The sequence below is a fragment of the Symphalangus syndactylus genome, chromosome 13 (assembly GCF_028878055.3).
Source record: "Symphalangus syndactylus isolate Jambi chromosome 13, NHGRI_mSymSyn1-v2.1_pri, whole genome shotgun sequence".
NCBI lineage: Eukaryota > Metazoa > Chordata > Mammalia > Primates > Hylobatidae > Symphalangus > Symphalangus syndactylus.
In genome coordinates this window covers 88419049-88436663 of record NC_072435.2, presented here as the reverse complement: position 1 = coordinate 88436663, position 17615 = coordinate 88419049, and the positions used below count along the sequence as shown (strand labels likewise).

At 42.0% G+C, this 17615-nt stretch overlaps 1 protein-coding gene and 1 pseudogene across 4 annotated transcripts in view; both read left to right on the top strand.

The window, feature by feature from the left end:
* The window catches only part of LOC129460041 (uncharacterized), a 56055-nt gene that overhangs the window by 24251 nt on the left and 14189 nt on the right, over positions 1–17615 (top strand). The window contains exons 1-4 of one of the 4 annotated variants that reach the window (XR_010114889.1): positions 9502–9778; positions 9851–9950; positions 10058–10368; positions 12633–13260. Coding sequence is in view for 1 of the 4 variants with exons in the window: in XM_063614283.1 (XP_063470353.1) it covers positions 10053–10368; positions 12630–12768; positions 14048–14094 (502 nt within the window). In the remaining 3 variants the exon portion in view is untranslated. Of the gene's footprint in view, positions 1–9501; positions 9779–9850; positions 9951–10052; positions 10369–12629; positions 13261–14047; positions 14215–17615 lie in introns of those variants that run through there. The other 3 variants (XR_010114888.1, XM_063614283.1, XR_008650136.2) reach the window with 3 other exon arrangements.
* On the top strand, positions 14108–16694 carry LOC129460254 (nascent polypeptide-associated complex subunit alpha-like; annotated as a pseudogene).

Genomic DNA, 17615 nt, shown 5'->3' with positions numbered 1-17615 from the left:
ACAAACAAGCTGCCCTTGGTGGAGTGACCTGAGCTGGGTCCACTCCTTGGGCTTGGGTGATGAATACAAAAAGTCAGCCAGGACCATCCTGCTGATAGGGAAAGAAGGACTCATGATAACCCTGTACCAGGTACTGCCACACAGACTTTCTCCTTCAATCCTCTGCAAACTTGTGAAACTCTTATCTGTTTTACAGATACAAAAACTGCAGCTCAGAAAGGGCAAATGGTCTGTCCAAAGGTACCCGGTTTAGAAGTGACCCACTGGAATTTGAACCCTAGGTCTGTTGAACTCTGAAACTTATGATGTTTCGTTTTGTCTTGTTTTTTTTTTGTTTTTGTTTTTGTTTTTGTTTTCCACTTCACCATTCTTTATATCTGCAGAGTGGAGTAGGGTGTAGGTGGAGGTGGGATGAATACCATGATAGGCCCCCGTGAACCCAAATCTGTGGCTTGGTGGACTCCAGGGAAGAATGTATAGCTAGTCCCATCCTTGTCTGATCTTGGCAGATGCTTCAGTGAGGTTATAGAAAGCTAATTCCACTTCCCAGTGCTCCATTTGAACATGTGCTCCTATGCTCAGCTGGTTTTAGGTGTGGCTTTGGTTTTTGAGCAGAAAGTCTCTTTCCATGAAATAATGACATGCTTAAAGTGTTGTGCTTTACTTGTCGTTCAGAGAAGACAGCACTTCCAGGAGATGCACTATACAATATGGATGGATTCCCTGTCCAGAGAGGAAACCAGGCACACCCTTCACTACAGGAAAGAACTTGCTCCCTGACCTGCCAGCCAGGTGGAATTTCATTCTTTGTGCTCTCAGGATCTGGTGCTTTGAAGAACTAGCTTCATTAGCCACTAACAGAGATGCACTTGTCAAAACATCAGCAACTGACTTTTTTGTGTGTGCTTAAGAGATCACAGATATTTTTGTACTGGTGCTATCAGAGGTTGGAAGGATTGCTATAGCTACATGTTCTTGCCCCCCTCTCTAAGGTCTATGGCAATGAGTAGCAATGATAATAATTATGATAGTGATATTAGCAAACCATTCACTATGTTTTGTGCTGGGCACTGTAGTAAGTTCATTTTATGTTCAAAACAACCTTCTGAAGTATGTGTCATTTAGGATTGGTTTGACTGCAAGTAGCAGAAACCCAATTTCATGGTTTAACCAATGGAGGGATTTATTTTTCTCATGGAATAGTAAGTCCAGCTGTAAGCACTTCAGGGTGAGTATGCAGGCTACATGGTGCCATCAGGAACCCAGTCTCTTTTGCTGGAGGCCTGCTTCCTCATGTATGCAGCATAGCTGCTCTATTTTGTGCTTCACAACTAATTTTTAGGCAGGAAGTATTTGAAAGAAGGGAGAAGCTAACTAGCACAAACTGACAAGGTGAATGCAAGCTGGATGTGTGCCCTCTAAGAAGTGTTCTCAGAAACTCCAGCTGGTACCTCCACTTGCAGCTCCTTGTCCAGAACTGTGTTGCATGACCACATCTAGCTGCAAGAAAGTTGGGTAATCCAAGAGCATTTAAGTGAGCCCCTTGTTAGTAAGAAAGAAAGGAGAACTAGCTGTTGGTTCCATAACCAGTCATGCCTAGCTTAAGTAGTTAATGTTTGTTCAAAATTTACAGACAAAGAAAGTGAAATTGGAGAAGTTAAGTATTTACCAAAGGCTATCTAGCTAGGGAGTGATGGAGCCCAGATCCGAATCCAGGTATGTCTGACTCCAAAGCTACATTCCTAAATGCTGTTTAGAATTTGTTCCTGATGGTTGGTGGTGTTTGGGCTGGACAACAGAGGACTTAAGGGGGTTCTCTTATGGGACAGGAAGGAGAATTGAGTTTTCAGCTTCTTGAGAATAGTGCTAAGATCATTGTATAAAAGATATGGAAGGCAGATTTTGGTACAAGGTAAGGAAGTGGTTACTCACAATTAGTAATTAACTGGTCTATGGGCTGTGTAGCTAACTCTATGACCAGAAACATTTACATAGCTCAGAGGAGATTCCTTAACTGACTGGGAGTTTGGGCCTATTGCAAGTTCAAGATTCTAGGTCCATGAAACAAAAGTGGCTGAGATAGAACCATCAGGATGAAAAGAGGGCTTTTGGTTTCTGCATAGATGCTTCTTGATTTGTCAGTTAGAGTGACCATATAATTAATTTATGGTCCAAACTGGGGCATTTTTTTAGAGTAAAAAAGGGATTTATTAGTAATTATGCTGGGACAACAGGCAAACACCAGAATCATCATGGACCAAGTGGAAGCCACGGCTACCCCAGCCATAGGCTCCTGATGGATAATGGAGTGGGGAGACCTGGGCTTCATAGGAACTGACAGCTGGGTAAACATCCAGAAAAGACAGACACCCCCAAGGCAGACCTCCCAGTTCCATAGGCTAAACCTCCCAAGAGGCCCTGTCTGTGATGGGCTTCGGTGACAGACATTAAAATCTGATGGGCAAGGACAATAAGTGACTACTGAAAACGTATGTCTGACACAGCCCCTCAGGCCGAGTCTCCCTTAGCATGACTCATTTTCAGAGACACTGAGCTTAGGTAATGCCATGTGTCTTACTGAGTCATGAACCCAGCCCATTCTAGGCTGGGAAGGCAACTGGATTTTACATCCCCTGATATCCTTCTCAGCTTTTAAAAACTGCCCTTCTGATTTGCTCCATGACCTTGGGCAAGTCACAACCTCTCTGTGGTTTGGCTTCTCCTTTAGTGGAAATAAAATGGAAATAATAGTTATGCAAGAGGAAAAAAATGATTCAAGATCTTCCAACGAAAGTTGCTGCATACAGCCAAGTGATATTATTATTTTCATGACAGTTATTAGCAGAGCTGCTTCTTGTCCCATCCCCTCTCATTAGGCCACAGGGCATGGAATAAACACAGGTTTGGCCAGTGACTGGTATTTGATGATGTTGGCACCAGAGATGAAGGGGAGGAATTTCTCTCTGGCTTGTGTTTCACTATTAACCTCCTTTTGCCTGGATCTCAATGCCTGCTAGTATGGAGACTGGAAATCTGTGATAATCTCAGCTATTTGTCTCATAGCAGAGGCAGCCTATTCAGAAAACCATTTAATAATGATGCCATTACAATATTGTCTTTTTTCTTTCCTTAATTCCTTTATTCAATAAATATTGATTGAGCATGTCTGTGTGCCAGGTTCTGTTTCCCAAGGATAGAGCAAGAGGCATAATGACAGCATTAAGCTTTTCAATGTTTGTTGAATCAAGGAATTTATGAGATGTGAAAGTTTGGAGAGCTGATCTCCTGCTGCAAACTTGCATCTCTCTCGTCTATCCTGACCCCTGAGAGGTATTTCTAAAAGCAAAATTTCTCTTGTTACCCATTTCCTAAAGGAGCAAAACTGGATTTCTTTTTTTTTTTTATTACTATACTTTAAGTTCTAGGGTACATATGCACAACATGCAGATTTGTTACATATGTATATATGTGCCATGTTGGTGTGCGGCACCCATTAACTCGTCGTTTACATTAGGTATATCTCCTAATGCTATCCCTCCCCGCTTCCCCTACCCCAGAACAGGCCCCAGTGTGTGACGTCCCCCTTCCTGTGTCCAAGTGTTCTCATTGTTCAATTCCCACCTATGAGTGGGAACATGCGATGGCAAAACTGAATTTCTTAATATGGCACAGAAGAACCTTCAGGGTTGGCCTCTGTTCACTGTTTTGTCTCTTCTCTCACTGAGCCCCTTTTTGGACTACAAGTTTCAGCGATTATGACTTCTCTATAGGTTCCTGAATATTCAGCTCTTTCATATCTCTAGGCCAGAGGGCGGCAGACATTTACTTGTAAAGGGCCAGATAGTTAATATTTTTGGTTTCCTGAGTCATGTGGTCTCTGTTGCAACTACTCAGTGCTGCTATTGTAGTGTGAAAGCAGCCATGGAAAAAATATAAATGCACGAGCATGGCTCTGTTCAAATAAACCTTTATTTACAAAAACAGGCAGCAGATGGGATTTGGTCCACAGGCTGTAGTTTGTTGATCTCTGCTTTAGGCTTTTGCTCATTCTGTGGTCTTTTACTTGTCTACATTAAACTCCTTTCATCTGACCAACGCCCATTCAATTGTCACCTCAAGTCTGAGGTCTTGCCACACTACCCTGGGTAGAACTGTTCACGCATACCACTGTGTTCTCTGTACATACCACCCCGACAAGTAACGGAAAGTTAAAGCTGTGTTTTCTCCCATAACCATATTATAAGCTTTATTTATTCATTCATTCACACATGCATACATTCACAGATTCATTCATTTAACAACATTTAACGACCACCCTCTATGGGGCAGAGCTGATGACTTTTTAGTCTTTGTACAACACCCAGTGGAAGTATAACACATAAAACGTGCTTACTACATGCTTGTGAAGAAAAGGAGATAGAACTCAATAAAAAAAGTCCATTGCCAAAGATACATCTGCATCTTTATTGTAAGTGCTCAGAAGTGTGAAGTTGTCTTTATTGATTATGAAGCCTCTCCACTGTGTGGAGGGGTTTGGTCAGTTAATTGTATTTGGAGCTTTTCTTTTAAGGTTTCTGTCACCCGGCCTGGAATAGTTTGGTGGCTCCCACCTGTTGTCCATTCTTATCCCTTTTCCTAGAACTCAGGGTCCTGTTTTCTGGTGAAAACTTATGGCAGTACTAAGAGTAGTAGCACCAACTTCTAAACTCCCATCGGGGCAGGTAACAGACTTACATGAGTTTGAGGTTTACCAATATAGTGCAGTGTGTTTCTGGTTTTTACTGTTATTTTTAAGTAGGAGATCTGTTTTTTCCATTGCTCCCTGAGAAAATAGGGCTCTCTGAGCTAAAGAGCTTAACCAGCTCACAGCATGGGGAGAGTGAAATAGCTTCCTTGCAGACTCTGAATCTTTTGTTTGTTTGTTTTTTATGTCCAGTCTCTGGCTTTTTTAGAGCAATTTAAAGGTAAATGTAAATATGAAGCTTCTTGATTACTCATATTACAGCAATGATTTCATGGTTTTATGAGCCAAAAAATATTTTAAGTAGGGCTTAAGTCATTTTCTTAAATTTACAACCCATTCTAAATGTAAACAGAATTATATTTAATTGGTTGTCACCAATGGAACCAAAATGACTTCATTTGGTTTCAACCTGGTCAGATATAGATTTTCAATGGTTACCAGGAAGGAAATGTGTTTATAATCAGAGGCAGAGAAAAGGAAATGGTTATAGCTGGTTACAAAACAAGCATAAAACCTCCACACTGTTTCTCATGTTACAAGAGCAAATAGGAAAGAAGCCACAAATGGGGATGGTAGCACAGACTGTGTGTTGGGTAAACACTAGAGAAACGGGAGAATGTTCTGGGTCTCTACTTTTTTCATTATAGAAAGGCAGCAAGGGAAGCCGCTGAACAGAGTACAAGGCTGTCTGCTTACTAACTCACCCTCACAGGTAATAGAAAATCAAATTCAAGTTCCATTGCCCCCAGGGGCTCTTCACTGATACATCAATAATGTGCCTGCCCTGGCACTTTAAGACTGGTTACTCTTATGAGGAAACTAAGGCAAGAAGAAACTAAGGCAGAGGAGGTGGAGAGTGGAGCAGGGTCACAAACTGACCTTTGGTTACAAAAGAAAAACAAGACAGTGTTACTAACTGACCAGGGCCATGAAAGGTAGTAAACACAGCCAGGGCAAAGTAGAGAGCGTGCAAGCTAACCCCATTGCGACAAATACCCACACAATTTGGTGATACGAAATTTCTAGCAAGTTCCTCATTGAGTAAGCTGTTGTCACAAGTATATTTTGAATGGGTTCGTAACAATGTGTATGTGTTTTAGGTGTGCAAGACAGGGGCAAATGAGTTTCATGAATAAATGTGCTACTTGCTTGCCTGAGGTATTAAAATTTAAACTAAAATGCTATCTTCACTCTTGTTTGTGGCACGAACAAATACTTTACTTTTGGCAGTTCTCATCAAAAGTTAAGTGTCACCATTTGGCAATGTCTATCAGAATGAAAACTCACATATCCTCTGATTCTGTAATTCCACTTTAAGGAATTGATTCTGTAGTCCTATTCATACATAGGTGCAAAAGTATGTTTGTGGAACTAAAAAACTGAAAACCACCATTATGTCTATTCAGAAGAGGCTGGGTAAATTATGGGACACTCATATTATGAAATATAGTGCAGCTGTACAGATTTGCAGCAAACTTCACAATATCTGTTAAGTTTCACTGAAGAATGTAACAGTATATGTAAGGAAGGGGAGGGGAATACACACACACAACACACACACACACACACACACACACGCACACATACACACACACTAGGGCAGGGGGCCCCAATCCCCAGCCAGCAGACTGGTACTGGTCCATGACCTATTAAGAACCAGGCCGTACAGCAAAAGGTAATAGGTAAGTGAATAAGCTCTGCCTCCTGTCAGATTAGCGGGCATTAGATTCTCATAGGAGTGTGAACCCTGTTGGGAACTGCCCATGTGAGGGGTCCAGGTTGTGCACTCCTTATTGAGAATCTAATTAATGCCTGATGATCTGAGGTGGAACAGTTTCATCCCAAAACCGTCCTCCACCCATGCTGGTCCGTGGAAAAATGGTGTTCCACGAAACTGGTCCCTGGTGACAAAAAGGTTGGTGACTGCTGCATTAGGGGACTTCAAAAGGTTTATGGAAAAAATTAAAGGATAAAAATAAAAATATAAAATTATTTCTCAACATAAGCTCCATCAAGTTCAAGACACTTTTGTAAGCAGTGATAGCCATTTACTGCATCCCTAAAGAACTGAGGGTCCTGGGAATTTAACCATATCAATGTAATCTTTTTTACCTTATTAACTGAAGAAAAATGGGTATTCTTTAAAGATTTCTTAAGATTAGAAAACAAAAAGTCAGAAGGCGTCAAATCAGGATTGTACATTGGATGTCTAAGGATTTCCCAGTGAAACTCACAAAATCGTCCTTGTTTGATGAGACGAATGAACAGGCGTATTGTCACGGTGGAGAAGGACTCTCTGGTGAAGCTTTCCTTGGAGTTTTTCTGCTAAAGTTTTGGCTTTCTCAAAACACCCTCATAAGAAGCAGATGTTATCATTCTTTGGCCTTCCAGAAAGTCAACAGAAAAATGCTTTGAGAATCTCCAAAAATTGTTACCATGACCTTTTCTCTTGACCAGTCTGCTTTTTCTTTGACTGAACCATTTCCACCTCTTGGTAGCCATTGCTGTGACTGGGCTTTATCTTCAGGATCATACTGGTAATGCCGTGTTTCATCTCCTATTACAATCCTTCAATGAAATGCTTCAGGATCTCGATCCCACTTCTTTAGGAATTCCATTGAAAGCTCTGCTCTTGTCTGCAGCTGATCTGAGTGCAGTAGTTTGTTACCTATCCAGTGAAAAGTTTGTTCAACTTTAATTTGTCATTCAGAATTGTGTAAGCTGAACCAATTGAGATGTCTATGGTGTTGGCTATAATTAGGCTTATGCTTACGTTTATAATTAGGTTTATGCTCCTAACTGTCAGTCCTCTTTAATTGGGGCACAAACAATATTATTATTATTATTTGTTTTTGAGACAGGGTCTTGTTCTGTTGCCCAGGTTGGAGTGTAGTGGCACAATTAGTGGTTCACTGCAGGCTGACCTCTGAGGCTCAGGTGATCCTCTCACCTCAGCCTCCCAACTAACTGGTACTACAGGCCTGTGCCACCATACTCGGCTACTTTTTAAATTTTTTGTAGAGATGGGGGTCTCACTATGTTGCCCAGGTTGGTTTCAAACTCCTGGGCTCAAGCGATCCTCGCACCTTGGCCTCCCAAAGTGTTGGGATTATAGGCATGAGCCAACAATACTAACTTTTTCCTTGAAAATGTATGCGAATGGTCTGCTGCTGTGGGCTTCATCTTAAACATTGTCTCATCTCTTCTTAAAATGAACTAGCCATGTGTAAACTGTTGATTTCTTTGGGGCAGTGTCCCCATACACTTTTTGTACAGTTTCAATGATTTCACTGTTCTTCCATGCAAGCTTCACCCTAGATTTGAAGTTTGTTCTTGCTTCAATTTTAGCAGAATTCATGTTGCTCTGACAGAGGTGCTTTCCAAACTGAAGTCTTATCCTTCTTACTGCCTCAACTAGATTCTGTTCAGACACATTATAACAGGTTAGTATGAGTTTATTTTGGTGCAAGAAAAATGAAAATCCATGCATAGTTTTTTCATAATATGCATTTTCCATAAACTTTTTAAAGACCTCTTTTGTGTGTGTGCACTTATATATACACAGAGTATTTCTAGAAGGATACCCAAGAAATTTAGCACTGGGTGTTTCTATGAAAAAGATTGGGAGACTGGGTTCCAGAGGTCGATAGAAGTTTACTTTCCACTCCATATTGTTTTGCCCTGTTTGAAATTTTTATCAGCCAGGTGCATAAATCATTTTTCAAAAAGAATTTTAATGGAAATGTCATTCTTCCCAATTAATTAGGGTTTTGCTGGTGATGGTATCAGTGTCCAATGAAATCGACTGAAATATATGGTTTGAAAAAAAATGGGTACCCTTTAAAGATGGACTAAGATTCATGGGCTAAAAGTGGTTTAAAACCTTTTGAAAGAAGGCATCTTTCAGCTATGCATGTATTTGGGAAAAGTATTTCGGTAACTAATGAATAATAGAGGACATTGATTTGGGCTGCTATTTTTATGCTGACAATTTGGAGTCCCAGAGAGTTGTGTAGAAAGCCCAGTGCCTCTCCCCAGCAAGTGGTGGCTAAAGCCCTTTTATGTTGAAGGGTCACCCTGACTTAAAGCCTAAGAAATCATTAATTGAAAGCTTTCAGCTTCTCTTGTATATTCCAACTTCATAGCTCTAAAAAAGTCACCAGTGCCACTTCTCTCTTTCCTGTGGATGACAGAAGAATGCATGGAAGGATAAACACTCGCTGATTTATTTACATTAAATAATACCCTCATTCCCAGGAGCCAGCAAGATTGGTGGCCTTTAGAAATCACTGACATGGACTGGGTGCGGTGGCTCATGTCTGTAATCCCAGCACTTTGGGAGGCCCAGGCGGGTGGATCACGAGGTCAGGAGTTCGAGACCAGCCTGGTCAACATGGTGAAACCCTGTCTCTACTAAAACTACAAAAATTAGCTGGGCATGGTGGTACGTGCTTGTAATCCCAGCTACTGGGGAGGCTGAGGCAGGAGAGTTGCTTGAACTCAGGAGGCGTAGGTTGCAGTGAGCCAAGATTGTGTCATTGCTCTCCATCCTGGGTGACAGAAAGAGACTCTGTCCCCAAAATAAATAAATAAATTAAATAAATAAATAAAAATCAGTCACATGACAACAACTTAGCAACTTCCTTCTAAAGTTGGACTCATGTGCAGAAAAATGAAAGTACAGAAGAGTGGCCAACACACATTCTTTTTTGAGACCTGCAGCTGAATCAACATTTGGTGTTTTGGGGGAAAGTAAACGACAGCACCCCTTTCATTTAAAGTTTTTATTAGCCAGTGTTATCTCTTGTAATGTGGAGTTTATTGTTAATTAACCCATTTATTGTTAATTAGCTCATCGTTTATCTATGGCTTCTTTCTTCTCAAACAGACTGTAAGCTCCTTCAGTGCTGCAGCAGTGTCATTCATCCATTTGTTCATTTATGGATCAAATATTTAATGCATAACTACCACATGCATGATGCTTTGCTAAGCCCTTGGGGAGGCAAAGAAGAAGACATATTCCTTGCTTTCAAGGTATTCAGTCTTTTAGTCTCCTCCAGTCTCATGGTCTAATAGATAGCCTTATTCAGATTTGTGTCTCCCAAGGTTATGGACACAGAGAGAGCTCAAGCAGATGCTTAGGAAATGCTGGTTGGTTGTGAAATTGCTCAGACCGTGAACCCACAATGGTGTCATGATACTGTGGGTGTATATTCAATTTTTGCTGATGAATTTTAGGAAATCACCAGACAGTTTTTCAAGATCTCTTTAATAATAGCTTTTAGAAGTATACTTTCTTTTTTCTTAGATTAGAAGTTTCTGGACCTGGCAATGGAACCTCTTTTAGGGCTGAAATTGAAGACAACAATTATTCTGACCCAAGAGCTTGGGCTATAAACTCCTTGGGAAGTCGGCCCACTTTTCACACGGACAAATGGCAACTCATGAACAAAGAGGCACAGGAAGAGAGAAAGGGGTCAGGGAAGGTAACATTTCCTGAGTGCCCACACAAGGCCTGGAACACCACATGCTTGAGTTCATTTACAAACAGCCACTTGAGGAACACCGTGACACTGAGGTTGAGAGAAAGAAATGAGCATTTTGGCAGAGGATGGGGTCTGGGGGTGAGTAGGCGATGGATATATTTGTATGTATGTATGGTGTGCTTTTAATTTAACATTAAATGCAGCTTTATCAAGCACTCTTCTATTTGCTACGTGCCCAAAGATGTGTAAGCCACAGTCTAAGTTCTCAAGGAGGAAAATGGTATAAAGAAATATACCCTAAGTTAAATAGCCACCTGAAAATGGTATAACATTATAGATTTTAGAGTTGCCTGGATCCAGAGGGAACATTTGATCCAGAGTTTCCAGAAATGTTGTCCTCATCTCATTGATAGGATGCAAGATGATTTGGGTATTATACAAACATTTAAAACTTTCATTAGGCATTTACTTTAACATGCATTAGAAAAATCAAGAGCGTATCACGCTCTCTGTGGTGGCACACACCTATAGTCTCAACTACTCGGGAGAATTGCTTGAGCCCAGGCAGGGATTCAAGGCCAGCCTGGACAACATAGCAAGATGCTATCACAATAAATAAATAAATAAAGGAAAAAGAAAAATCTGTAGCATATCAGACTCTTGCATACGTGGATATTACTGCTTCCTGTGAGACTACATATGAAAGTGAATTGATTTAAGGATTATCTAAAGGAAAACATCAAGTTAGTAGCTGAGTATAGGGAAGTGGACTGGAATATGGCAAAGATTCTGTAAGTGTTATGTGAATGACCTGAGTTTGGGAAATTCAGATCAAGTCCAATATCCAGGATGCAGAGAGAGTAAGTGAGTTGTCCAAAGTCACGAAGCAAGTGGAGATCATAGACCGGAATGCAGCCTCCGCCCCTACGTCTTTATTCAATCATTTCTTCCTACTTTGCAGATGTGGAAACTGCAGGCCAAATAACAAATTCTGTTTTTCTAATGCAATAACTGCCATGAGAATCTGACTGCAAAGTAGAAAGCATAGAGTTGCCTTCATGAAAAATCAAAGTTAATATTTATAGAGTGCTTACTGTGCATCCCGGTGTTATAAAAATGTCATACATATTAATTTATGTTAATCCCTAAGCCACCCTGTGAGATGTGCTTAGATATTTCTACCATCCCTCTTTTTGCATGAAGAAATTAAGGAACAAATAACAATAGTTTTCTTAGATTATAACCTGCAGAGCTGGGATTTGAACCCCCAGGTAGTCCAGCTCCAGAATTTGCCTCCTTAACCATTACACATACAACTCACCAATAATAAATGGAGAGGTGGAAGGGGCAACTTGTCTACCTGGTGAAATTTTAGATTCTGCTCAGACAATGTATTGCTCCCCTGTTCCTTCCTGCTTCACATTTTTCAATTAATGCCTTGTTCATTCCTTGGAAGACATTGTTTCTTCATGCCACCATTTTTAATTAATTAATTAGCATTAATTAATGTTTTAGAGATGGGGGTCTCTCTGTTACCCAGGCTGGTCTCGAACTCCTGGGCTCAAGTGATCCTCCTGCTTCAGCCTCCCAAGTAGCTGGGATTACAGGCACCACCTGCAGTGCCCAGCTCACATCATTACTTTTTAATCTGCAGAAACTCAGATTCCACAGAGAGAAATCTGTGACTACCAAGAAAAATTCTTTTATAAAAATAAAATTTGTTGGATTTCTATGATAAAAACTATAAAGAAATAGTCCCACCCCTAAGGTTGAAGAAAGGAAAAGAGTCATAGAAGTGAATGCAGGGAGGGATAATCTTGGGAAATGGTGGGGCTGAGAGTGACACTGGAGAGGAGGCCCGTGTTAGGACTGGTGCAGCGCACCACAGGGGGTCACCAGGTGTTGAGAAAGCCCTGTCTAGTGCCCAGCACTTGGCACAGCACCTGGCATACAGCAGGTGCGTGAAAGCTTTGTTGAATGGATGGAAGTCTGGATGGAAACAGAAGCCAGGCATGGAGGCCGGCGCCAGCACAGTGACTGGAGGTGAGAAGGCATCAAACACTTGACCCACTATGTAACTTTGCTCAGGTAAGCCCAAGAGGCAAGCACAGTGCCAAATCTCCAATCAGCAGACAAGGAAGCTGTGAGTAAACCATTCACTGTGCTGCTGCTCTGGCTACAAAGTTTTGCTTTGGGGAAATCCTTTTCATGTTTGTTACCTATTGGTAGCAGCCCCCGTTCAATCCTCCGACCTACTCTTCCTTAGATGAACCGCCCTCACTCTCCTTCCCTATAGGGTGCCTCAGGGCGGGCCAAGGCCACCTAGGGACCATCGCCAGCCTCCTTTGTGCTGGTGCCAGAGAAAGATCAACCCGTGGCACTTTTCTGTATCTCACCAGCAGGTGCTGACAGCTGAGCCATTCCATGCACCTTCGGAGCAAAGAACTGCCGGAACCCAGGGCCAAGTTCAGAGCCTGAAATTTTTTTCAAAGGCTGCAAGGAGAAACCTGGAGGGACTGATCACACATTACATAAGCCGTATGTGAGCGGAGGATGCCACTGATGCTAGGAACCCAGTGCCTGTCAGAATTGCGCAAGTTTTACGTAGAAGCACTTAAGTGTTGCAACATGACCCCACATCTTTACCAAAAATGTGAAACATCCACCCAGCACACACTTTAAAAACACTAAAGCTCTTCTCCACCAGGTGGCTAAGGCTGCTTGATGGGGCTGACAGGAGAGGAGCTTTGCAGGGGGGCCTGACTTACTGTAGCTCTTGGCCCAGGGAGCTGAACACGCAGTACTTTGTACCCCAATAGCCTTGGGCAGCCCAAGCCTCTGATAAAATGTACTTTTTTGTGTGTTTGTTTTTCCTGGCAGTCTCATTTTGGGTTATAAATGGCTCATTATTTCCATCCCATAGACCCATTCTTGCCTCTGTTGCGTTCTCTTTCGGCTTTCCAAAATAACCGAAAGGTTGGTAAAACCAACGCTGGCGAACGGCTTGTTCTGACCTTGAGCAGAGGCCGAATTTCCACATTGCTCATGCCATCTACAGTTGCTCCCGTGTCTGAGAGGTTGGCTGGAAAGGCCTCCTGAAAGCAGGGGATATAATTATACTTACACTAAAGCACTTGTTGCCATTAAATGCCAGAAAGTGGCATGGACCTTCCCTTGTTCTTGCCCTGCAACCTTTTCGGAGGACTATTGGGCAATCATCAGAGGTTATAGAGTTGGAACAGCATTCCCCCCAGATAGGTCATTTTCCCTGCAGGACAGCTTGGAGGCAAATTTTATTAAGTATCAAGTAGCTGACCCAAAGCAGTATAAATAGCGAGAGAACATATGACAAACCCAGAAATGAATGTGTTTAAACCCCAGGCTGAAGATACATAATGTGTTTACTGTTATCAGCACCTGCATGAAGATATTTTTGCCCAGTAGCCATCCAGGAAAAGATGAAACATATAAGTGATGTTATTAAGGCTTAATCTTAGAAAAATAATTTTGACCCTACTTTTGGAAGTCAGTGGACCACAGAATTAATTTGGGAAAGGGACCTGAGGATAGGTTGGATGTGATTGGGTGTCAAAGGAAGTACAGACGGACACTTATAAAACACCCCAAGTTCAGCCAGTTAAGAGCCAGGGGGAAAAAACATGGAAGTGTAGTTTACATTGGGTAGGAGCTGTAAGCAGTCACTATCAGGCAAAAGGAACTTCCAAGTTGGATTTTTTCGAGAGAAACATGGAGAACATTTTAATTCAGGCCTGTTTTCCTCCATTGTTCCCTACCTTTATTCTATGACATACCACAGAGTACAAACCATGCTTTAGTGACATTGATCAGGCCACAGATGACTGAGTTATGAGAGGCCATGAGCTTTCCAAGGTCAGTTTCCTAAACCAGCTGCTTCTCATCAGTCCGGTCCCCACTGGCCAGAGCTGTTGACATCCTGGAAGATAATCTTATATTCCTACAAAGGTAGGAGAAGGTTCTGGGGAGAAATAGTGTAAGTTTTTATTTTTAATTTTTGATTATTATGGGTACATAATACGTGTATGTATTCATGGTAGGGTTACATGTGATGTTCTGATACAGGCAAGTGGTGTATAATGATCACATCATGCTAATTGGAGTGTCCATCACCTCAAGCACTTATTATGTCTTTTTGTTAGGAACATTCCAATTCTACTCTTCTAGTTTCATTTTTGTTTGTTTTTGAGAGGCAAGGTCTTGCTCTGTTGCCCAGGCTGGAGGGCAGTGGCAAGATCACTGCTCACCGCAGCCTTGACTTCCTGGGCTCAAGTGATCCTCTGGCCTCAGCCTCTCATGTAGTTCTATTAATAGAACTAAGACAAAAAGGGCCATAGGCTTTCAGAGGCCACAGTGACCACAAGAGGCTGATGCACCACCATGCCTGGCTAATTTTTGAATTTTTCCAAGAGAAGAGGTCTCCCTATGGTGCCCAAACTGGTCTCGAACTCCTGGGCTCAAGTGATCCTCCTACCTCAGCCTTCCAAAGTGCTGGGATTATAAGCGTGAGCCGCATATCCAGTCTAGCAGTTTTAAAATATACAGTAAATTTTGTTGACTGTTGTTGCCCTGTTGTGCTGTCAAATACTAGATCTTATTTAACTATATTTTTGCACCCATTAACCATTCCCATTTTTCCCCTTGCTCCCTGCTACCCTTCCCAGCCTCTGGTAACCATCATTCTACTCTCTATCTCCATGAGTTCAGTTGTTTTAATTTTTAGCTTCCCCATATGAGTGAGGACATTTGAAACTGGTCTTTCTATGAGGAATGGCATGAGTTTGACATAGAATGCAATTTGTTGAAGCACTGAGAGTCAGCAAATTTCCAACACATCCCTGGCCATGCCTACAGCCTGCAGCTTCCTGTATGCCTTGTAAAGAGAGACTTCTGCTTCTACCAGATCTAAGTTCTAAAAGTGTTTTTAAGAGTGGCAATATTGTGTGTTTAACCCTTTGAAGAAGACAATAGCCACCTGAATATATCAGTTCTTACATGTTAATTAAAAATCAGTATCTTTACTTTGTATCTATTAATAGAACTAAGACAAAAAGGGCCATAGGCTTTCAGAGGTTACAGTGACCACAAGAGGCTGATGCAGTCAAGAAATTCTTCACAGAGGGCGTGGGGCATGGATGTAGCTCTGATGCTTTTTCCCAGAACCACCCTCACTCCTTCAAAGACTGTTGGCTCCTTACCCAGTATTCACTCTCCATGTCTTCCTTGGTAGAATAACTGCAGCGTGGGAAAGTGCCTGGCTAAAAGGCTGCATTTTCCAGCCTCCTTTGCAGTAGGGGTGACTAATGAAATCCCAGGAGATGTTGGGTGGTCAGGGTTGCCAGATCAAATAAGGGACGCTTAATTAAATTAGAATTTCAGTATCAATGAACATTTTATTGTTGTTGTCGTTGTTGTTGAGATGGAGTCTCATTGTGTCACCCAGACTGGAGTGCACTGGTGCCATCCTGGCTCACTGCAAGCTCTGCCTCCTGGGTTCAAGCGATTCTCCTGCCTCAGCCTCCTGAGTAGCAGGGGTTACAGGTGTGCGCCACCACACCTGGCTAATTTTTGTATTTTTAGTAGAGACAGGGTTTTGCCATTGTTGGCCAGGCTGGTCTCGAACTCCTGGCCTCAAATGATCCACCCTCCTTGGCCTCCCAAAGTGCTGGGATTACAGGCATGAGCCACCTTGCCTGGCCTACCCCTTTTGTCCTTTTTCCCATTTTCTTTTCTGGGATATGGATGCGATGCCTAGGGCTCCAGCCTCCTTCTTGGGTCATGAGGTTAAGGATGGTAGATACAAAAGACAGGACTGCATACCTTCAGACTTTCTTATGCGTGATAGTAACCATTGATTTTCTTTAGCTGCTTGTTGTATCTCTGTGATTTGCATCCAACTGCTCTTCCTAACTGGTATAGCCATAATAAAGAGTGCATTGTGGTGGCAGCAGCTGAAATTGATGAAGAACACGAAGTAAAGCAAAACAGAGTTGGAGTGAAAAGAAGGCACAGAAGGCTATGTCCAAACTGGGTCTTTGACAGGTTATAGGGGTTACTAGAGTCACTATCCAGAAATCTAAGAATATCCTCTTTGTCATCACAAAACCAGATGTCTACAAGAGCCCTGCTTCGGATACCTATATCGTTTTGGGGGAAGCCAAGATTGAAGATGTATCTCAGCAAGCACAAGTAGCAGCTGCTGAGAAATTCACAGTTCAAGGTGAAGCTGTCTTAAACATTCAAGAAAACACACCAACTCCAACTGTACAAAAGGAGAGTGAAGGGGACGAGGTTGATGAAACAGGTATAGAAGTTAAGGACATAGAATTGGTCATGTCACAAGGGAATGTGTCCAGAGCAAAGGCAGTTGGAGCCCTGAAGAACACAGTAATAATATTGTAAATGCTATTATGGAATTAACAATGTAACCATCTGAAAGCAACTGTTTTTGGTGTCTCAAATGAGTGACTGCAGCTTGGTTCGAAATTTGTACTGCTTCTATCATAAATAAAGTTACGGCTTCTTGTTGGATGAAAAAAATTAAAGAGTGCATTGTTATTTTTGATATTTTGGTTCAGTCTGTATACCATGTTTCATTTTGCTTTTGCCTCTTGTGTATAATAAACCATTCTACTTTTTTTTTTTTCTTTTTGAGATGGAGTCTTGCTCTGTCGCCCAGGCTGGAGTGCAGTGGTGTGATCTTGGCTCACTGCAACCTCCACCTCCCGGGTTCATGCAATTCTCCTGCCTCAGCCTCCCGAGTAGCTGGGATTACAGGCATGTACCACCATGCCTGGCTAATTTTTTTGTATTTTTAGTGGAGACAGTGTTTCACCATGTTAGCCCGGCTGGTCTCGAATTTCTGACCTCAAGTGATCTGCCCACCTTGGCCTCCCAAAGTGCTGGGATTACAGGCATGAGCCACTGCACCCGGCCCTAATTTTTGTATTTTTAATAGAAATGGGGTTTCACCATGTTGGCCAGGCTGGTCTCAAACTCCTGACCTCAAATGAGGCCTCCTGCCTCGGCCTCCCAAAGTGCCTGGATTGCAGGCATGAACCACCATGCCCGGCCTTTATTTTCACTTACTATATTTTTCTAAGGACTCTGAGAAAAGTGGATAGTGTTCCCTACATTCATTGAAATGGTAGCCCTTAACATGAGTTTCTACATGGTGTTATTACCTGACTACTTTGCAAATTGCATTTAGGTATTTTGAGTAATTGCTTTAGATAAATAATAATAATAATACTTATTAAGCAGAATAGTTCCTATCTCTGCACAGAGATTTGTTCTGAAAACTCAAATCCCATGAGACGGCACTCTGAAACCCCAGAATCATATTTCAA